Raw genomic sequence first — 23,535 nt, 5'->3', positions numbered from 1 at the left:
TACCGTGGCCCAGGAAACATTTTTTTTTTGAAGAGGGAGATATGTTAAGAGATTGCAGCAAAGGAATGTTCCTTTTTACATCATTGTTTTTACTCTTTATGTTTTCGTTTTACAGGTCCCGTTGACTCTGACAGGGTAATGGATTACTCGTGTAGCGTTGGGAACCACACCAAGGTGAACATCTGCTTGTAATTACAGCGCCGCTGGGCTAGCTAAACACTGGTTGGCCTGTCAGAGACAAAGGATTGATGGACCCCTCCACCTGCCGTGGTCCATCCGTCTTGCTGCCTGAGAGAAAATAGCCCGGGGAAAATCCTGGTATGTCAACTAGCAAAGACAACTGGGGGGCTAATGAGGAAGAACATATATCATAAACATACAGTGAGAATGAAAAACATGGCTAACTATCCTAGCACATCAATTGTGAGCCTTCATCTCATCTCGAGCATGACTGTCAGGGAGAGACTATATCCCACGCAAAATAACCACGGTGAAGCAGGTGAGGTTACAAGCCACTGGTCTTATCAACAATGACAAAATATTTAGTGTTTCAGGGGATGGTGTGCTTCCAATGTACTATTCTAATTCGCAAATATGTGGGACTGTGACAACACACCAGCTCTAACTCATGACAAACATGCTTGTTTGATAATCAAGTGGAGCGGGGTCATATGAGGTAGGTTATTTTGAAGACATTTGGGTAGCACAAACTCAAAACTGTAACGACATGAGAATGTGTGCATTAGGGTAACTGAGTTCAACCCTTGAGGTTGAGGGTATAGATTACATCATTGTTACATAAGCTATAGAACCAAAACAACTCTGGTATCAAGCAAATCTGACTGTTAAGGAGAGGTTGTAGACATTACCCGAGTCAGGCCAGTAAGACAACATGGGTTCAATTAAATCAGAAACACATTGAGTTTGTCAGTAGAAAAAAGGGCCAATCACAGAATGGTTTATTACTGTAAAGTTTTATTAGTGTAAGTTAAGTACTGTAAAGTTTTCCTTCAGCATGCTATAACTTTATGTGTGTGCGAGTGGCCCGTGTGTGTGTGTGTCATATATTTTCGTCATATAAACTCATGTGAAACTAAACCACACCTCCTCCCACTGCTCTATTCAGCCTATAGCATGACCCAAGATCGCTCCCCTCTCTCTCCTTCCTTCTCTCTTGTTCCCCATCCCCCTGTCCATCCAGCCAACCAGCCCAAACACTAAGGGTCTCTGGTGCAAACGCTCCCTGCTCTCCATGCCCCTACAGCCGAGATCACCACCTCTGAAGATTGTGTGTAATCTCCCATGCATGCCAGCAGGTAAATCCTCTAGCCTTTAAGCGCAACAGTGCAGTGAGCTAATGAGTGCTCTTAATGATTCCAATATCATATGCAGAGCTTTCAATGATTAGTCAATCGTGGGGAAAATGTGTGGAAAAAATGTGCCGCCCCTTGCAATTTGACTTGAGTGCTGCTGCGTGATTACAGCTGGAGAGGAAGGCAGATCTTTATTCGACTCTTGGTGAATTGGTGAATTGGAGCCTTTTGAAGTAACAGTTGCGATCTCCGAATGGGCGCACAATAACAAAAGATGAAGATGTCACAACAAACACGTAAACGTGAGGCAGGAACGCAAAGAAGTGTGTGGCGCTGGATATCAGTTTCAAAACTTGAAAAGTGGTAGCCATAAACATCGAAAATACATAATCATTTTGACTGTATGTTCCCATGTCTCCATATTCACTGTCAATGGTCAATGAATGCATACTCTATGTTTCCCCATTTTCACCAATGCATATACTGTCAGGGGCCTGTGTCTTTAAGGGAAATTGTATTTTTTTTAAATACCACCCAAAAACGATCTTCTGGTATTTCTTTCATTAGTCCGCTGTTGTTTTTCATTAGTCCGCTAGAAGCTGGGTAGACAGTGATGGCTGAGTTCCTCACTGGAGATCCAAGTACGTAACTTGAATTTCCGTGCCAAGCTCCCATTGACATCAATGCATGATTTACACAAACGTCTGAGCTACACACGCACTTCTCCAGTTAGGATTTGGGGCTGAATCAGGAAACCTTTATAACATCATTTGTTATGTTTTTTTAATTTTAAGCTATTATAGCACACGTGAAGAATGTCTCCTTTTTCTCTCGCGGGCCTACCAATGCCTCAAAGTAAATATGATGTAGTCGAATGTGTGGATGTCATACGCAAAAGCACTTGCGTCCAAATTCTTAAAGACGAATCACAGAACAATCAAAATGATAACGAGCATAATCGAAAGATCTCTCGTGTGCACACACAAAACACATTCACGCAGAGGGCCGCACATCTCTCTTCCATCTCCCCTCAGTTGCTGCTTCTAATCTACACAGCTAGAAGCTCCTGAGTTAAGGCATCATTATAGTAGGATTTACACATATTTATTGACTGGAGGGAGGAAACCCTAAAGTTCTAATAGTCCCCCTTTTAGACTGCTTACGTAGGTTCCCCTGACACATAGGTTGAGTGATTTTGCTTCATACCCAAGCGCTTGTTACTCGAGGTATGCAGGCCACAATGGCACCGCTGTTCTGTGTTTACAACAGAGGATGTTCTCCATTCGTTTTCAATTGTCCTTTGATGTCAAAGCTACCAGGGGTGTCAAGCATGTGACCCGAGGCGAAACATGAGGTTTTGGTTAGGTTAAAAGGGAGTGGCTGATCTCGAATGAAATGACCTTTGTCCAACTTAGCTAATTATTGTGCTGTGAGTTATAGACTATGCCCAAATCAGAGGTGGCAATGACAGTATAGCTGAGGTGTGTTATAAGTATGGCCTTCCAATGTGTGTCAATAACTCTAGGAACTCTAACTGCAAAAGTTAGCTTCAGTAGTCAGCAGCTTCTGGTCTCTTTCCCTCTCTCAGCTTCTTTGTCTGTCTAGGAGGCAGTCGAGCCAGCCTGAGGCAGCGTGTTCGCTAACTAGCCCACTGGGCATTGGTTTCCCATAGAACCCTCCAGAGAACACTCTGCCATACCCACAGCATGAGAGCATGAGAGCATGTCACTACATTACTACATCACTACATATCACTACATATCACCCATTCCCCAATAAATAATGTGCCACTCAATCATCCTCCTCGTCTGGAAATAAATAGAGAATCAATCAGGAGCAATCAAGCTGAACAACCATATTGAGCCAAATGATCCACTAGTTGGTTTTGGATTAACTTTGGTTCTTAAGGTGGTTTTCATAGAACCAAGAACTAGAGAAAAACAACAACACAATATTTCACAACGTTACACCATCAAGACTGGAGGTTTTCTGTGGGTGCCAGAAAAGTGAAATGTTTTATTTCTCTCTCTCCTCTCCTCGCCGTTCCCTTTCCTCTCTTCCTTCCTTCTCTCCTCTTCATTCCCTTTCCTCTCTTCCTTCCCTGTCTCCGCTCTCTTTTCAGGAAACCGGTGTTTGTTCGCCAGATAACAAACACCGGGGACCTCCAGACGCACTACACTCGCTGTGACATTTCACACTTCCTGCGAACCAATCGCAACATCCCTCTAGCATGGAGGGGCTAAATCTGTGGCCCTTGTGGCCTGTTAATGTGATGTCACGGCAGCTCTGGCTCTTACGAGAGCTTCTTTAGCAAAATGGCTTTAACAACGCTTAAACAACGCTCAAACTAGCCCACTGTGAACGAGCCCCAAGCCACACTGCATTCCATCCACTACCTAGTCTCACTTTGACAGGCGCTGTTAAAAAAAAATAAAAAACAGGGATTACAACACTGCTTGGTTCCACTGGTCTGGTTTAAAGCTTTGATGACAGGGGGAAGGCCGAGCACCAGGCAATGCCCCTTTACGAGACACATGGCACCGTTTACACTCGCTACGCGCTAAGAAGCCATCAGATGTTCATGAGAATGTGATTGATGGTTACAGAGTGTTGTGGCTGTGCTGACTTAAGCAGGCTGAAAATGAAAGCGATTCATAACCAGAACGGTTACGCAGGGCCTGTAAAGGTGTTTCTCAGATGTCCTGATGGAGAGGTTATTACAGTACATTTGTCCTGTCCTGTAATTCTCCTGTCAAATTTTGACGGGAGATTATTCAGTCAACATACATCAGGGTTTCTTTAAACTATGGGTTGGGACACTATTTCTTCTTAGTTTGGGTTGTTGGAGGAGGATTTGGGTCACGGGAGGACGGTCAAATACTTAGTTGGGTCTCGAGATTAAAACGTTTAAGAACCCCTGAACTTTAGAATGGAAGAAGTTGAAAACCCCCACAGATACTTCACACTGGGCACACATTGGTTAAATCGATGCTGTGTCCACGTTATTTCAATGAAATTACGTTGAACCAATGTGGAGTAGACGTTGAATTGATGGCTGTGCTCAGTGCGTTGCTGTTGATGCATCACCACTTTGTCATGAACTGTGTCAAGATTGCCTATGTATAGCTAGTGTTTGTCTTTGAACCCTGCCAACTGTACACTCAGCAGGTGATATGACCAATGGGAAAGGAATTCTTACAGAACTTTCTCTTGGACAAAGAGAACTCCACGGCTGAATCAGAATGCCGGTATGTCGGTATGACTTGAATGATATCTGACCGTGGCACAAAAGGTCACCATTACTTGATGGTTGAACAAGTTAAACACTTTCTTCCACCTCAGAGAAAAGCCTTTCAAAGTTTGTATGATGATGAGGTCACACACTGGGCTGTGTGTGTGTGTGTGTGTGTGTGTGTGTGTGTGTGTGTGTGTGTGTGTGTGTGTGTGTGTGTGTGTGTGTGTGTGTGTGTGTGTGTGTGTGTGTGTGCACCCATACAGGCCTGTGTGTGGCATGTATGTTGAATTTTGTCCTTATAATTTTGTCCTTATTTTGTCCTTATCTAGTTTTGTGCACAATAACACTACTACAGTTTGATTTACCAGTTGGACTTGATTTAACAACGACTCACAATGTCACAAGCTGCCACAGTCAGCCATTGCTGCAAATTTCTCTTAACTCAGGAAGTGTGAGACAAGTGTCACTTCCGGGAGAGGTGTGTGTGTGTGTGCGTGCGTGCGTGCGTGTGTGTGTGTGTGTGTGCGCGTGCGAGCAAGAGAGTCCTTGGCTTTTAAACAACTTCAACACAGAAAAGCCGCCTGGCAACAGTGCCCATTTTTTCCAGAACCAGGGCTGCATATCAGTCAGGTCGGTTCGGTCACAGGGTGGGAGGCTGGTGCTTTATTGATTTTCCTGGCAGATTATTGATCTGAGTTGCCCGGCTCTATACCTCCTCCCTCCAGCACTGCAACATTCAGCTGACCTCTTCGGAGTTCAGCGTTGTGGACAACTTTCCCTTTTAGCCGAGTGTTACCATCGGCATTTGAACTGTGAGTGTAGTCAGTGTTCAATTAATTTGTTCATGATGATGAATGTCGTCCAACAGTTTGAATACTTGTTGATGAGTATTAATGAGGCATTTTTAATTAGCATACTCTACGGTATCGCTCCACTATAAACACAGTCTAACGCTGGTAGGTTGTCATGTCTATACATGTACTGCTTTCCTTTCCACACACACACTTCCACACACGCACGCACGCACGTACACACACACACACACACACACACACACACACACACACACACACACACACACACACACACACACACACACACACACACACACACACACACACACAATAGTTCCCCAGATGGTGATGTACTGGTGTGTTTATAAGACAATGACTTAATTCTGTTCCCCTGCACTCACAACTTCCTCCTCAACATCCCTCACAGTGACAAATGACTCCCAAACTACCTATTAGAAAGTATCTTCCACTAAAAGTGTAATTTCATAAATACACAAATCCTAGAGAGACCCGTTCTTCAGTGAGTCATCGACAGGCCATAATACCTGAGAATTAGAGAGCACTTCCGCTGCATATAGAAATCCCTGTTGACAATTTGTGGGGTGAATGAATAAATAATCAATCCATTTTGGTACACACTTTCTAAAAATACAATTTAGTCAGATATTTTGGAGAGTCTTAATCACACCATGTATCTGTATACTTACTTAGCTAGTTTCCTGGTATGATTTTACCTTCGTTTGGGACTTCTTTACCACAGTTCAAAAAGATTCATCTTGGAAAGCAGGAGGTCTGGCCATTAATCCAGCTATCTGCTGACTGTCACTAGAACCACCCAGCCTTTCATACTCTGTAGGACTTGGCAAGGGAAGAGATAAAGTGCTGGACCTTAACGGTCTTCACTGAATGTTTTCTTAGACAAGGACCCTCCAAGCTAAACTGGGCTCTATCCTCCTCAGGGTCTAAGAGAGAGGGGTGGGGAGCAGCCTTTCAAAGAAAAAGAAGGAAAACACTATCGTTTTGTTCGCTTTCTCTCTCTATCTTTCCTTCTGACATCACAGGAACCCTGTGAAGAAAAGTGGGAAGCGCTTTGTCATTTTTACGTTGAGTCTGGAGGGGGTCTCATTGGGGATACACAGCTAGCTCTAGACATGGGATATATACTAACGAGGTGTGATGTGACGTTACTGGCAAAAGGGAAAGAAAGGTCCATCATGGCATCACCTATAGAACAGTGCTTGTACTTAGCCACTGACATTTCCTTCGTCTTGAATACAAAATATGGAACAAGTGACAAACAACTTTTTCTTCCTAAAGGAACTTGCTCGCCCAGTCCGTTGTGAGAGAGTCGCTCAGTCTAACCACACAAGGCTGTCAGACACAAGATAAATGTCCACATGCTGGAGATAAGAGATAAGAGAGACTGAAGGCAGAGGAGACAGCCCTCAAGCCCCACATCACTTCTGACGGATGGTTGTTCGGTCTCCCGCTCATCCCGTTGGTGTTTCCTCTGTGCCATGCACCTCTGACCCTGCCTGTTGGAATCCTCTGATGGAGAGAGGAGCTATCAGCTCACAGTCACAAGACACGACCAGCAAACATGCCAGGAGAGGGGGGGAGACAAGCACGTTCTGCTTTTTTTCAGCCACATACAATGGTTACCGCAACCAGTTGAAAGTGAAGGGTGCAGTAATTCAGCTGTAATGAGGAGGAATGTCATCCTGGTGTAAGAGCTTTGATGTGGTAAATATAACATATTGAGTGGAATTTCAGTGTAGTTGAAAATTCACTAATCAGTGATGCTTAACCTCGTTCGGCCTCCGTGTATGATGATGAGGTCACACACTGGGCTGTGTGTGTGTGTGTGTGTGTGTGTGTGTGTGTGTGTGTGTGTGTGTGTGTGTGTGTGTGTGTGTGTGTGTGTGTGTGTGTGTGTGTGTGTGTGTGTGCGCGCGTGTGTGCGCGTGTGTGTGCGTGCCTGTGTGTGTGCCGGTGTTGTATGCGTAGACACACTTGTCGGCCTGACATTCCTCACCTCAGCATGGAAACAATCTACTCTTAAAGGGAAAATCCACTCCAAAACTATATATATATTTATTTATTTTCATTAGTCCACTGTTGATACAGTCCGAAATGTTTTGCATGTCAGCTGTCATATTTTCACGATACTGGACTTTCAAGAAGCAAAGTGTCACCAGCCACATCAGCATGAGCTAAGAGGTCACAAACTAGGCTTGAATTAACTATGGCCACCCATACACAGATATGTGAATGCCACAACACACACACACACACATTCACTCACACAAGCACTCAAGCATAGACACCCGTTTACACATAAAATCAGCACAAGCCCTCTTAGGCCTGTAACCTTCTGTGAATAACTAGTCTGCAGAATTCTCCTTATATGGTAGAATATGTGCTCTTCATCATCTAGATTGGCAGTGCTTCTGTTTCCAGGAATAGAAATTGAACGTAGAACCATTACACTCACTTTACAGTCTAAAATAAAGTGCTATGTTCGTTCGCTCTTGTAACTATAACTCTTCTGAGCATTCAAGTGTCCATGTGAAATCAAGTGGGAATGTCCTTTCTATCCATTCAATTGTAAGTGTCTTGGGCGCTGCAGGAAATTGGCTCCATGTAAGCAAAGAACATGAATTTGTCAAGGAGTTCCAGGTTTTTGATCAGGGAAAAATATATAAAAAGCGTTTGATATCTACATCATCAAAAGGAATTTACAGGGAAGCAGGGAATCAGGGAGCAGGGAGTTCATTTGGACACTATTTCCATCGGAAGCATATCCCACTATTTTTCCATACATCATCTAAGTTTTTGAGTCTAGCTGCATAAGCTTTTTCTTTGAATGTTCCTCTCCCCTGGCTGGTTGAGTTAGCCTAGCCACACTCCCCCGATCCTGAACATTTCCTTGACTGCAGTTCAGTGAGCTCCATGACCTTTGACCTAACACAGAGAGACATATCAGAAAAGTTAATCAGATGACAGAGATGTGCTGACCCCTGTCTCACCTTTTGACCCTGTGACCTCTGTAACACCACAGGATTTTTCCAGTCCCAGGCTAAATGGGCACTGGAACAAAATAACTGCATCCGATTTTAGCGTCCAACATTTGACCCCCGTTGGGCTGTTATGGCGGCTTTAATCCTTTAATCCTTTAATCCTACTACTCAAATCAAGAGATAAATAAAATAAGAAATCGGTCTGACCTCTTAAAATGTTTTTTGAAAATGATATTAAACAGTACTTGTATTTATATGTGAGGTTCTGGTCAGATTACATAACCGTAAGTAGAGATCCAACACACTGAATCTGTTTCCTGAATCTGAGTCCAATACAATGTGTTATACTGTATCATTAGTTTGACCATGCTGGCTGAAATCACTGAAATTGCCGGTAACAGAAAAAAAGTAAAGCCTTGATAGAAATAGATATGTTAGAACTAGAACAGCTCTAACTCAATCAGAATCAATAGAAATCTACTCAAACACTGTTGGAACTGGGCAACATCCTGGAGGCCATAGGATCCTGGCCATGTTCTGTTATAATCTCCACCCGGCACAGCCAGAAGAGGACTGGCCACCCCACATAGCCTGGTTCCTCTCTAGGTTTCTTCCTAGGTTTTGGCCTTTCCAGGGAGTTTTTCCTAGCCACCGTGCTTCTACACCTGCATTGCTTGCTGTTTGGGGTTTTAGGCTGGGTTTCTGTACAGCACTTTGAGATATCAGCTGATGTACGAAGGGCTATATAAATACATTTGATTTGATTGGTGTGTTTTTTCCCCTATGGCATGGGGTTGTTCAATGACAGTATTTGCTTAAAATCTATCCCTTCATGGTTTCAGATCAGAGGGAGAAATAACCATATTATTTTCAAAATGCTTTATGTATGCATCACTCAGAGAAATAAGTAGTTTTGCTATGTTTTACACAGACAAGAAGACAGAAATTGACATCAATATTTAAAATATATATTTTTGTTGATATATATATATATATACAGCACTTTGAGATATCAGCTGATGTACGAAGGGCTATAAAAATACATTTGATTTGATTTGATTTAATCATGGAGTCAGGTGCCTTGAAACAGCCTTCTTTGTGCGGCCGATCACCTGAGTCCTATTTGCAGAGGGAGTGGTTTTGGTTGGGCCAAAGCAAACAGCCTTCAGGAAACAACAAGGACAAGGTGAGCGGAAAACAGGTACGGGGGTCAGACCAGACCCCGTTACGAAACATCTACTTAGTACTAGAACAATGAGAGGAATTTGGAGCCTGTCTGGGCAGGTACTTGGCCCTCAGACTGACGAGGCTCTCTGAGTGTCTCCAGGATAGGGAAAAGGGTGGATGCAGGTTCCTTTTGGCCAGTGATGCCTCGGTTAGGGGGAAAGGCAGGAGGGCGAGAGAGAGCGTGTGGACAGGGGGACAGAGACAGAGGCCCAGCCACTGTGATACAGAAGTCTTTTGAAGGTCAGCTGACAACACCAGCACGTTTGTAATCAGTCATTCAATTAATCAACAATTAAACAATCCGATCTGTAGTCAACGTGTCTGACTTTCTGTCTGCTTCCTCTCTCTGAGTCAGTCACATGCACACAGTAGACAATAGGTATGTTGCTACATCACACAATGTGCCAAATCTGTACCCATTTCCTGCAGTCATATGACCAAAGTACCCTCTAGTGGCCTCATGGGTGGAATGTTATTCATATTTTTCGAAATTAATAACCATTTCAAAAAATGTTTATGTTTCTATGTCAAACAATGTTGTTATATTTCAGTCTTCTCTGATGTATATAACATGTAATATTGGAATGCAAACTCAAAATGTTATACATTTCAACTCTATATCTGACATGGTACAGGGGTCTTGTTTTTTTAAGCCCATAACCATGTGTGTGAGGTGTATACTTTTGTTATGAAGTAGATCTGTTTAAGACTACCAAGAAACACTCTGTGTGACCCTGAGTTACCCCACTGCAGTAAAAGGTTAAAGGACACAATTGAGAGCCAGGGGAGAGTAAAGATGCAGCTTTCGTACAACAGTGATACAAGCCGGAGTAGCAGGATCCAGCCTCAGCAGAGTGAGTGGCAGTTGAGGTTGACGTCACTTCCTCTAACCATGCCACAAGCACGTGCCATCCTGTGTAATGCCCTGACACTAAAACCAGCCACCAGATGACATCAACACATCACCATTTTAGTCAAGGAGAAAGCAGGCAGCAGATGTTTGGCCAAATGAGGAAGAGAGAATCCATCATGGATCCTCAAACTCCACCAAGACAAAAGCATTGGAGGAAAGAATCCGAACACATTAGATAACAACCATGTAATAACACCCGTCTGGGAATGGTCCGGAACAAAGGGGCGACCAACCTCGGTGAAAACCGATCCAGTGGCATCTGATCATTTTTTACATTTGTGTAATTTAGCAGACGCTCTTAGGGTAAAGAGCAATTAGGGTAAAGTGCCTTGCTCAAGGACCTTTTGGTTACTGGCCCAACGCTCTAAACCTGCTAGGCTACCTTCTGCCCCAGTGAAGAGTTGGGTCTTGGTTGAGTATTGGGTTGCCAGCGCTAGTACACCTGGAGGAGTTAGCATCACTCCGAAGCGAGCAGAGCCTATCAGAGCCTATCAGAACCTAGTAGAGCCAAGCAGAACCTAGTAGAGCCAAGCAGAACCTGTCAAAACCTAGCAGAGCAGGGCGGCAGGGTAGCCTAGTGGTTAGAGCGTTGGACTAGTAACCGGAAGGTTGCAAGTTCAAACCCCCAAGCTGACAAGGTACAAATCTGCCATTCTGCCCCTGAACAGGCAGTTAACCCACTAGGCCATCATTGAAAATAAGAATTTGTTCTTAACTGACTTATCTAGTTAAATAAAGAGCCAAGTAGAGCAGAGCCACATGGCCGCTTAGCAGACAGATTCAAAGTTTATGCTTCGGCAACCGGCATGGTGCTGCTCTCTCTCCTCTTCAAATACTCAATATCTCCAATCGGTATAACTCTGGAATATTTATACACAGTGGACAAAATGATAGAATATGGAATTTGTTTATTGGAAGGCTGATGGGGAAAGCTTATGCGGACCTAATCCTCCTTTCCACGCTTTGTCTCTTCCTTCGGCAGTGATATTACCCGGCAGTGATATGCCAGAGAGTTCACTACTAACAGCCAACCATAAACCACTCCTACACACTCGAGGCAGCAGCACTCAGGTTGCTGTGTCTAAGGCTAGGTGGAGTCTGCTTAAATAGTTACAATGAAAACCAAGGCACTCTGCAATATGATATGTGCAATGTGTTGCTTACAGTCCACATGACATTCATAACTCCAGAGACAGTGGACGTTGAACAACCAGTTCATTTCGGGAGAGAGATGCGAACATGTTGTTTATCTAAGTAAACTGTGTGTGAGTAATACCACAACTTAAGAGTCTACACACTTGCATAGGCTTTTCATACACGCTACATTTCATACCCCTCAAGAAGAAAATGTCAGTTGGGAGACCACAGTGTTGGCCAGTGGAGCCAAAGAAATCTGTATTGTTTTTCAATCTTTGGTTGCGCTTTTATGAGTCTTCGCCTCAAAAACATAGCTCATAAAGGGAAGTCGACCCACCGAACAGCCTCAGTGGGCAGTAGATTCATTTCCAAGGGGAAAGACAGCAACACGCAATGCTGATCTAACCACCCATGAGGATTTACAAGCAGAAGAGTTCTTTGTCACTCCACGATTTGGTTAAGACTCCACTACGTAAACAAAAGACACCACTCACAATTGCTAAAGATAATATAGCTGCATTAGTTCAGGTATTAGCTGCGATCACCGACAGCATGGATTTGATTTGTCCTTATCTACCACCTCTGTGGTGCCTGATGGAGTCAACCGCATCAAAACACAACTGTGGCAACATGGGGTCATTGGGACACAGAGCTCCTATAATGTTTTATGTAACCCCCCTATCTTTTAAATACCCGAAACGTGTAAATTAACCTGTTTCTGAAGGGTTATCTAATCACGTGTTACTTTGGAATGAGCCCTTAATGCATGCTGGGATTAAGCAAACATGCAACACATTCTGACAGGTGTAAGGCGTGTGTGTGTTTCTCTCTATCCTCTACTCTGCCTCTCTGACCCTTGCATCATTAGACCACCTCTCTCTCTCTCTCTCTCTCTCTCTCTCTCTCTAATAAGAAGTGATATAGAATGTGAAGTTAGCACTAGAGGGAAGACTGTGGGCTGATGGTAGGAAACGACAACATGTTCAGTTCATGAAATACTGGAAACACTGCGGTTCCAAAAGCACAGGGCATTAAAGGCTACACAAAACCTGTTGCTTTCTATGCTCAGAGTTGTATGTGAAGCCTGAGTGCACTCACTGCACTGGAACCCTGAGCTGACAGTGAGAAAAAGAAGACTTATGGCTTTGCTTGTACTGTTCTTTCTTCATCTCTGTGGTAACATCCACTCAGCCAGCCACATAACTCTCCAGAGTCATGAGGCAGCCTACCACTGACCTTAGCTGCCTCTGGCTCTCTCCTCTCCTGTTTTGACATCGGGGAAGGACACTGGATGGCCTATTGTGTGTGAAACTAACAGATTTTAGTTGGCATGGTTCGATGGTAATTTGAATAGCAGCGGAAATGAGGTGAGGCTAAAACACTACTGCCTGGAGGAAGAAGTAAAACAAGTGTGCATATAGCACATAGCCTGGATTCATGTCGATGCTGCACAATGTGTCAGTCATTTCTTTTCAGGAAACAATATCCTTCCATCTCTGTCCTCTAACATAAACAAATTCAGGAGGAAGCCTATGTCTCAGCTACCATACTTCTTAACCACAGTCTGTATGGAGATAAACATAATTAACGCAGAATACTTACAAGGTAAGAATTGTGCCTCTCCAAGAATACGGAGTCGCCCATGATTCAGAACAAGTGTCCACATATAAAGTAGCCTATCCAAAAGTGAACGAGGAAAGAAAATCAATATTCATCGAATCCCTCCAAAAGTAACGGAACGAGCGTTATCCTTATATCCTCACCACTCGCTGTATCATCAGTTTCGATTGAAGAAAAAAGCTACACGAAAAAAAAACACTTGTAACAGGTTTACGCTGAATAGTCAAATCCCCGAATAGGACAACACTTGTACGGTTGGAGGTTATGCATGCCACGGATGACAGCAGTGTCAGTGCGCAACAGCTCCCGCTCCATGCTGGCTACTCGGCTCTATAGTGGACCTACTGCTGAAGTTTGCGATGCTGCGCGGCGGTTCTGAACAGAGAGGAAACTAGTAGGGGAGAGGGGCTAAAGGCGGGGCACCTCAAGGGAGCACACGGAGAGCGAGTGGAGAAAGTGAAAGGGATGAACGGCCAGTGCAACAACAACATAAAGATATCCCGTTCATTTTTTTGTGCAGTGATACAATGCATTTCCTGCAATTCTACACATTTTTCCATGGGGTAGTGAGACACTTTTGTCACTTTAAAGCTCATTTCTTGCAGTTCTATATATTTTTCCAGTACTTATGCCATGTTCATGATATCTGTGTGAGAATGACTGGAGGTCAGGGCCCCTGTAACCTAATGTAGCGGTTGTAAAAGAAACGCCTGAGTGGGTCCCCACATTCGGTTTTCAGGGGAAAACATATAGCTAGGTTGAAGATACCTTGTCCCTGAAAAGCGATTGTATATTCAGTTGAGGATGGGGCCCTGAGCAGATGCCCTGCATGTCAGGTAAGGTAAACTGGTGATGATTAGGCCTATTATATATAAGGTCTATATAGCTGGCTAGACTACTTTACCTAGCAATAAAAACAAATGTAAAAAGTTATCTGACATGGGCTAATTGAGTGACTGACATAAAAAGTCAGTCACCCCGACTGAGTTCCCCCAAAACATTTACAAAACGCACACATAGGTGATTGAAAAGGTGCCTTTTCCAGTGCAACCGGGGTCCATTTCATCTAACCCTCTATCAGTGGAACAAACTGTTATAGGCTGTTTACTCAGTCACCCTCCCGTTGTACAATTAGGCTGTATTATGCATGGTTGTCACAACGGTGTGTAGTTGGATTCAAAATAAACAGTTCACCCCATTGCTTCTACAGAAACTTACAAAGATGCAGGAAAATTAATGTGTTGTGACTTCACCACTACGCAAAACCCCTTCTGTACATTGTTATCGGTGGGGAGGGGGGGGCTATAGATGAGACCCTCAGACTTCAAAGTTATGCACGATGGCTATGTGTCACACTACTGTTAAAAGGATATTAAAGAGAACTAGTGGCTAAAAATAAAATTAATAAATGAAAAAGTTCATTTGGCCTTTGGGGGACATTGCTGAGTTTGTGCAATGCTTTGTGTGAGACCAGACTTGAGCAATCCTGGCCAAGGTTTGCCTGCAATTTCTATGAACACAAACATGAAATAAAGCGGTTTTGTCAGGTCACAGTGCACAGGGACTAATACTGGCCTCCTGTGAGGGGTTTACAATACATTTTCCAGACTCATATTCACTTGAGTTAATGCAAACCATTTCCCTTGCTCTCTATTGGCAAGTTGGCCAGGGGTTTATTGGGAAACTTTCTTCACTGTCCGTCTCTCATGTACTCATGTACTCATGAGCTCTTATAGGGGACATTAATACTGTACCAGCACGGGGGCATGGTTAAACCTCAGGGGACTCGGGTTGAAAATGACATGCAGCACATGATTAGGGTATGTAGGCTATACGCACATTCATACACACACACACACAAACAGGCTGAATACCAGTGTAATCAGAACGAGACGTGTAAACATCTGAAGAATGTGTGAGGCACAGCAAAGAGAAATCTGCTGACTAAAAGGAAAGCAGGGTGTTTGCATTACACTACAGTACAGCTATATCAAAGTGCATGATCACGATCAACTGACGTCATCGTTGTTACAATCTGAGTATGGAACCTGGGAAACGTGTTAGTTTGGCCAACCCTGCTCCCTGAAATAAACATAGATCATTAAAAATGAATAGGTCATAGTACTATAGATGTATTCTTTCCAACTCATTGAGTTCACTCCACTGGGTAAGCATGAGTTCATATCTGAAGGAGCCACTTTGTGATCCCCCTGGATAAATCCTTTGTCTCCTAAAAGGGTAGTTTGATAGTCCCGGTGTGACTGTAGCGGACACGCTGACATAGCGGCCTGTGCTGAAGAGGAGGGAGAAGGAGGAGAAGGAGAAGGAGGAAGGAACGTGGCAGAAAATCCCCAAACTCCAGATGTGTTGCGTCACACAACATGGAGCGGTTTGTCCCAACCGAGCAGCGCTCTCAGTGTTCAAACCCTGGCAGTGAGAGAGTTTAACTCAAGAAGGAAAGCTGATCAAAAAAAGTCAGCAGCAGTGGTTTATTAAGTGAAACCGAAGACATGTTTAAGCTCCCACACCTCTCTATTGAGAAAAGGTTGCCAGTTCATATTCCAAACTGGCCACTGCTATGTTATGCTGAGCAATCCACTTCATTCTGTTTCCACACAGCTGTGTGAGTTAGTGAGTAGGATGAGAATGCCCGACACTATACATTCCATCTTCATCTTGCTGTAGAACAAATGCCTCATTAACGTGTCAGGCAAATGTCAACCTAACCAAGAGTCCATACTGAAGCCTGCAAACACATAACATGCGTATTATCCTGAGCTCTTCTTGCAATATACTCACAGCTCGTTAAAGTGTAGGCCTAATCCAACAAGTGAGAAATCATTCAAAAGTCCAGGTCCCTCCCAGCTTCCTCCCTCACAACGTAAAAATTTGAAAGTGTAAGGCTCTGAGATGGGAACATGATAGTCATCATATTCAATCTGACCTGAGTCATCTTGAGCACATACATCTTGAGCCTTGGGATTTTCTCTGTAACCTTTAACATGCTTCTTGTGCTAATGTTCAGCAGCAGGGGCATTTTTTGTTATTGTATTTAGCACTGTGCTTAATTTTTCCACTGTTGATTCTGGCATAGAATGATCCTATTGATGGTCGACATATTTCATAGTCAAGTCATTAATATTTGTGGCAATGAGAGGAGAAAGGTTCAGAGGGGAATAACAAAAAGACTAACAGTTGGACAGAATGTGGAATGTTACTACTCCCCAACACATGAAACATAAACACACATTTCTAATAATATGACTAATTTCTTCTTCACATGCTCCGTTATGCGTCATACCTCTGTTATTGCTGGTTGTGTATACATTGGTTGTATGGACTATTGCTTTTTGTGACTCAACTATAGTACAACGTACAGTGTATTGTCACACCCTGATCTGTTTCACCTGTCTTTATGATTGTCTCCACCCCCCTCCAGGTGCCGCCCATCTTCATCATTATCCCCTGTGTATTTATACCTGTGTTCTCTGTTTGTCTGTTGCCAGTTCATTTTGTTCATTCAGACCTACCAGCATTTCCCCCCTTGCTCCTGTCCTGTCTATAGTGCCTGTTTCTGACCTTTCTGCCTGACCTGACCCTGAGCCTGCCTGCCTGCCGTCCTGTACCTTTGCCCCACTAGTCTGGATTACCGACCTCTGCCTGACCTGACCCTGAGCCTGCCTGCAGTCCTGTACCTTTGCCTGCCCGTGTTCGATTTAATAAACTTTTGTTACTTCGATATTGTCTGCACCTGGGTCTTACCTTCAAACCTGATTGTATATATAACCCTGACATATTCTACTGTCTGCCATGTGTCTGTTTTTATAACTGGTATTTGGATTGTTTATTCCTATGCCTGATTCCGTGTGAAGTGATTTACTACCTCAGTTATTTCTCCCAGGCTATGCATCTGGAAAATTACAAAAGAATGAAATGCACTCATCTGAGGCCATCCTAATACCTTCTGTCATCGTAAACTCAGAGCGTGGAGCAAAATGAAAATGTTTACATCGCTCAGTTACTACGTGCCCGCTTTCTCCAGTCAAGTGACTACATGTCTCTGCACTGAAATCCCTGAATCGTATGGAAAATAAAAGGATTTACGACAATCTAATAAATGACAAAATATCCCATAAGTGGTCAAGACCTGTCTAATAAACATTCACAGAAATAGATGTTGTGACATCAAACTCGACATTAAATACTTGCACGAGTTCTGTTGTTGCCCTTTCTGTGATCGTTTGGTGGATTCGTTTTGTTTATGTGACTGTCTTTCCTCATCTGAATATCTCCCATGATACAAGAAAAGAGCTAGTGAAACACTGCAATAGAAAAATAATAACATTTAACCCTGGACAAATTTACAGCACTTGTTTGCCCAGTTTTTTCTTTCATTTGAGTTCACGCTCTCCTCTGTGAAAACACCATCTTATGAGATAAGCACGAGAAGGGATCTGGGGAACACAAACGAGAGCGAAGAACAGAAGTGGGGAGGGGGAACGCTGAAGGTTGGGTACACACATAAACAACTTTACTGCGGGAGCGACACAAAGCGACCTGGAGTGATGACCTCAAAGCTGGGGAATGCAGTTTAGACCCTTTTCCAGAGAGGAAAATAGAAAAAAAACAGCCGCTTATTAACCACGGTGTCTCTCGCTGACTTCAAGGACCTCAGATAACGCCACTGTACGAACATGAGCTCTTGCAGAGGAAGAGGGTTAGGGTTAAGACACCCTTCTTCGCATCCACCCCATCCCAAACACACAACACCCCCTGGTCTGGATTCAATCACCAGGCTTCAATCAGCAGGCAACAGGGACCACTTGCCCTGAATCCATTTCTGTCCTGAGGGTGAACAGGACTTCTATACATATTGTTTACTCCAGTTGTCCCATCCAAGAGCTATTCAAGAGCTATGCTAAAGCTCAAATGGGCAGAATTTATTTTCAAAAACTCGAAGTTAAAAGTAAAGTAGGAAGGAAGTAAAACACTAATCAAATCCAAGTGTTTCAGAAGACAAAAGGCTATGGCAGTGAGATGGAATCCAGACTTGCGTGCTTTTTTTGGGTCAGTGTGTCCTAGTTACACCCTCTTGCCTGAATATCTGGCTGCTGACGGCTGGCTATACTTCATCACATGCCTCCCAGTGATGTCGTCATGAAGTTAGGCTTCTCTGGCGAAACTGCACAGTTTGTACTCTCCAGCACAGTGGTATGGTAAAAATTAGGATTAAGTTGGCCTGTGACGGATTGGGAGTGACGTTTACCAGGCTACACGCATAACACTGTGCTCTATTTCTCCCCTTAAGTTTTACATGTAGACAGGGCCACTCACATGAACTATTCCCTGTTTAGCGGCACTTAAAATATGGCGTAATCTATTCCCCGTTTAGCTCACAACACAGTTTAAGAAATGTCTCTGTTGTGGCTTGGCTTTGTGAGGCTTTTAAAACCATGGCAAATTAGGTAGTTGGAATGGCATTCGTGTGAGCTGTTAAGGGCCTCAAAGGTAGCTTGAGAGGACTTTCAGCTTCTGCGACGTGTCCTCAATGTCTCAATGTCAGACTGTCCTTAAGGGGAACAATAGTCCAGAAGAAACCAATGCGGACACAGAGGAACAGAGGAACTGAAGGCAGGCGAAAACCAGACCTAGACAGGGAAATATGATGTGCGGCTCACGCTGCTTTTACACAGCGACAGAGACAGACATCCTCCACCTACGCACCTACATGTTTTCCACTGACCACCGTTGACGACTGTTGCCATGGCGTCGGGGCCTGCCAGATGTAAGAGACAGCACAATGCTACGAATGTCCATACAATGTCAGTGTCACGCGTCACATTGTTTGTCACATGAAACATACAATTAATATCTGATAGAGGACTGACTGAGGGTTACTTGACTAAAGAGAGCAACGGGCATCTGGTACGGACAGTTTCACAGAGATGGTATTTATTTGAAAATTATTTGGTAGAATTACACAAACTACAACTATCAACCACTTTAGACTACATCCCTACCTCCATCCATCCCCTTCTCTCCCTTTCCCTAAACCCTTATATCTGAGTCCTACTGTTGGCACCAATACCTTCCTGTGATGCTGTGTCTCTGTCTAAGAAGAGGGAGAGGCTTGAGGGCTCCTTGATGAATTACTCCTCAATAAAGCCAATGTCTCACCCTACAGTAATCAGAGATGGCAGGTCCAGAGAAAACACAGACGCACTACCGGCTAATGTCTCTCAAGTGACTCCTCTTCTGCACAGCTAAATATCCCTTAATTGTCCTCCCTCAAAAGGAGGGTTGTCTAAATGGGCACACAGCAAGAAGAGGAATGGCTATTTTAAATTAGGTGATTATATTGCCCTGCGCTGTTGTGGATGTAGTACACCGTCTGCTCTGTACTGTCATTGTGTGATCATGGGTGTTCTGGTCCATTAGGAAATTGCAGCTTGAGCATAGCGTTTGGTCTTATGAATTGGTCTCACAGACAGAAATAAAGCCAGAGTGAGAAGACCGGCATCCACACACACGCACACACACACACACGCAAATACAGATGCATGTACGTGGTCATGGACATGCACTGAATGCTCTCACCCATCCCCAGCTCTCTCCTTGTCTCTCCCCTCTCTCCGCTGGCCTTGACAGGGTCACCGGGCCTCTGAAGCCTGACCTAGCCCAAACCCCGTAGACATAACAGAACAAGTACAGTGACAATGTCTGGAAGGGCTGTTCCGGCGTGACTATCCTCTCTAAAGGAAACACAACCCAGTAAACCCAGTCAACCCACTATAGTATACTGAGAGCTGAGAACAACCCACTATGTTATACTGAGAGCTGAGAACAACCCACTATATTATACTGAAAGCTGAGAACAACCCACTATAGTATACTGAGAACAACCCACTATAGTATACTGAGAGCTGAGAACAACCCACTACTCTACAAAAACATGCAGGACATATTTGGTGACTTCGCTAACAATACATTTATAAATTTTTTTTTTTGCTGGTATTTCACGTCGGTCTAATTTCAAAATGTCCAAATCAACAAAGTCGTGATGTTGAACACATCAAAACCCTTATCTGTCGCACAACCGAGAAGCTTCAATTATTTTGAGCTCTCGTCCTAAATATTTATGTTGGATTCTAAACACATGGTTCTGAGAACACAGTCTGAAAGCTGTAAAGACGGGGTCATTGTATGTGTTAGAAGAAGGACCGTGAGCAAGCAGAGAGACGGCAAGCACCGAGTGTATTTTTCCGTTTTGGTTTCATGCCACCTCTTCTGTGTCAGAGTGCCCTAATTGTCAAACATAACGTAGACTGGAACAAGACCTTGGTATCTCACCTCCTACACCACACTAGGCCACTGCAACATATACACACACACTCACACACTCTCAAAGCCCCCAAAAACATTTCATCTTAGCCTACCAATAGTATAGTTTTGTTGTATATGACTTCGTTCACCTGACCTTTTAAAGCAAACACATCAGCTTGTGGGGAATCCCACTACACATCATATTATCGTATTATACACATCCTACTGTATATCCATAGTATGAAGCACGTGGCATTAATGATGAGTGAACACAAACCACCACTGTTTATATAGTCTATTGGCAGTCTGTGTAACTCTACTGTAAATAATATTGAATTCATTGTTTGCAGCATTAGGTCCTAACTGTACTTTTCCAGACGTTCTGTAAACATTTACACTAACCCACGGAGGATTTGACAATTGAAACTACATTTTGGAGAACGATTCTAAAGGTTTATCTCATGAATTGACTCTCCTTCCAAAAGTGGAGTCGTGTTGCGTTTCTACTTGAGCTTTTGCAGGCAATTGTGAGAGGGAGAGAGAGGGATGGAGGGAATGAGGAAGAGGGGAGAAAGATCCATCCCGGCTCCGGTTGAAAGATCCATCCCGGCTCCGTTGCCCTCCCTGGGAGCTATGGAATGCATCTGGAATCCTACCCAGACTCCCCCATGTGCGCCACCCCTCAGCTCCAGCCTCCCTCCATCTCAAACCAGCAGGCTCCTCTAGCACTGCAACAAAACACACCGAGGTGAGATCTTCAACTAACTACAGCGCAAGAGATGGTTCAAACTGATGTGGATGTTACATTTGAGTTGGAGGTGGTATTCTTGAGAAGGTGGTATTCTTGAGAAGGTGGTATTCACAGTCAGACTTTGGAGGGGTTTATTTGGCCCCTATAATAGCCAAAGGAGGTGAATATGCTTGTTCCTCACAACCAAATGTAACCCCTGTGCATTACAGCCTACATACCTATACTGTGAGCTATTTGTATGAGCCTTCAATATTCTCAGTGTAAGCGGTCCACCTTCTGGTTTATAGAACATGTAAAGATGCTGTAACCACTGTGGGACTACATGCAATATAGAGACATCTCAGAGGCTTTAGTTCAGTACCTTTCTTCTGGATTACCTTACCTACTCACCCTCCTACAGACAGGGTCACCAGAAATGTTTACAACACTCCATGGTCGCCATGGCAGCAGCCGTGAAACACGCAGGAGGAAGCAGAGAGGAGTGTGTGGGCAATATCACCGTTGGGATTACGCAATAGCAAAGCGTATATCAGGCAAATTGTACAGTTTTAGCACTGCTTGGCTATTGCAACATTCGATGACCTAACCACATCTAAAATGTTACATTATTATCATTATTATTATCAAATATTTTTGTTGGGACGCAACACAATGAATATATATATATTTTTGGATTTCACTACTTAGTCCACCCTTTTCACACTACCATTGTTCCTGGAACTGTACAGTACGGTTGGGGTTGGCATGATAGTGTGAAAAGGGTTTTTAGAGCCATGTCCTGTAACCCTCCATCTATTGAGTCAGAGTGGATGGTCAACCTAGACAGTGGTCACTCACTGGTCAGTCCACTTCCCTGAGTCTTAATGGACCACAGGCCCTCGCCACGAGCGTGCTCTCAGTGAGAGGTTAGCAGTGTGTGTCCTCCTGCTCTGAGAGCTTCCAGCTGCTCTTGGCTCTGTAGGGGTGAGCCGACACCAAGTGTGTGTGTGTGTGTGTGTGTGTGTGTGTGTGTGTGTGTGTGTGTGTGTGTGTGTGTGTGTGTGTGTGAGTGAGTGAGTGAGTGAGTGAGTGAGTGAGTGAGTGAGTGAGTGAGTGAGTGAGTGAGTGAGTGAGTGAGTGAGTGAGTGAGTGAGAGAGAGAGAGAGAGACACTCCAGGGATAAGGTAGAGAGGTCTGTATGCTCAGTTGTAAGATAGGCCTGCCTGTTGTTATTACATGTGTATCCAATGACAACATAAGTAAAAGTTGTGGGAACAGTATCAATTGCTAGTGGTAGTGGTACAAGTAGAAGTAGCAGCATGAAAGTGGTAGTGGGCTAATATCAGCAGTTTCAACATGATAGGAGTAGCATGCAGAGGAGCATACAGTAGCAGGCTGATGAGTTTATTAAGTTACTTGAAACTTGGATGGGCAGCCCCCTGAAGAATGTTGGGCTGCTGGTTGGTAGCAGTGTTGGCCAGTAGAGGGCATATTCTAGTCGCTCTGCTGCTGCACTACAATGGAACAGTGTAGGGACCGTTTGGAATGAGTTAATGCAGTGGTGTGTGTGTGTGTGTGTGTGTGTGTGTGTGTGTGTGTGTGTGTGTGTGTGTGTGTGTGTGTGTGTGTGTGTGTGTGTGTGTGTCTCTGTCTGTCTGTCTGTCTGTCTGTCTGTCTGTCTGTCTGTCTGTCTGTCTGTCTGTCTGTCTGTCTGTCTGTCTGTCTGTCTGTCTGTCTCTGCCTGTCTGTCTCTGCCTCTCTGTCTCTGCCTCTCTGTCTGCCTCTCTGTCTGCCTCTCTGTCTGCCTCTCTGTCTGTGGGTGCAGCACAGTGTCTAACATGAAACCCACCGTCTTACATGGAAGCCATTGTCTCACACTGAACCCAGTAAGACAGTGCTCTGCTCCTCACACAGCGGCAGCAGCAGTAAGTCATTTCAGAGCCTATTAAGTCTCCATTAGAGGGAAGCCCTCCCTGCTGGCTCAGCTAATCCGACACAGGTGTGGCTTCAGACAACCGCAGCTCTCAAACGGGCCTCAGCCTGAGCAGCTTCTACCCAGGACTCCATTTCCCACGCTACCCCATGGGCTTTGAGGCTCAGCTTAGGGCAAATTATGATTAATTAATTGATTGACGACTCAAACGGAGTTCTTCCACTGTCCTATGTTCGCACCATACTTCAGTCTAAGACTGCCATCGTTGAAGTTGTTTGTGGTGATGTCAA

The 23,535-nt window shown here is 44.1% G+C and overlaps 1 protein-coding gene and 1 long non-coding RNA gene across 7 annotated transcripts in view; one reads left to right on the top strand and one right to left on the bottom strand.

The window, feature by feature from the left end:
- Nucleotides 1-23,535, bottom strand: part of LOC110527437 (rho GTPase-activating protein 6) — an 89,355-nt gene that overhangs the window by 38,183 nt on the left and 27,637 nt on the right. Inside the window, exon 1 of one of the 6 annotated variants that reach the window (XM_090240332.1) lies at nt 13,242-13,724. The exons of 3 other annotated variants lie outside the window; for them this stretch is intronic. In XM_090240332.1, coding sequence (XP_090096458.1) covers nt 13,242-13,283 — 42 coding nt within the window. In that variant the 5' untranslated portion in view covers nt 13,284-13,724. Of the gene's footprint in view, nt 1-13,241; nt 13,725-23,535 lie in introns of those variants that run through there. 2 more of the 6 variants (XM_090240331.1, XM_090240333.1) reach the window with 2 other exon arrangements.
- Nucleotides 360-16,998, top strand: LOC149982321 (uncharacterized). Its single transcript, XR_016497104.1, has 3 exons — nt 360-499; nt 1,202-1,316; nt 16,825-16,998. It is a non-coding gene; the product is annotated as an uncharacterized LOC149982321 (long non-coding RNA).

The sequence above is a fragment of the Oncorhynchus mykiss genome, chromosome 7, assembly GCF_057628025.1.
Source record: "Oncorhynchus mykiss isolate SJ-2025 chromosome 7, ASM5762802v1, whole genome shotgun sequence".
Classification (NCBI taxonomy): Eukaryota; Metazoa; Chordata; class Actinopteri; order Salmoniformes; family Salmonidae; genus Oncorhynchus; species Oncorhynchus mykiss.
This window is presented reverse-complemented; position numbering and strand designations above follow the sequence as displayed.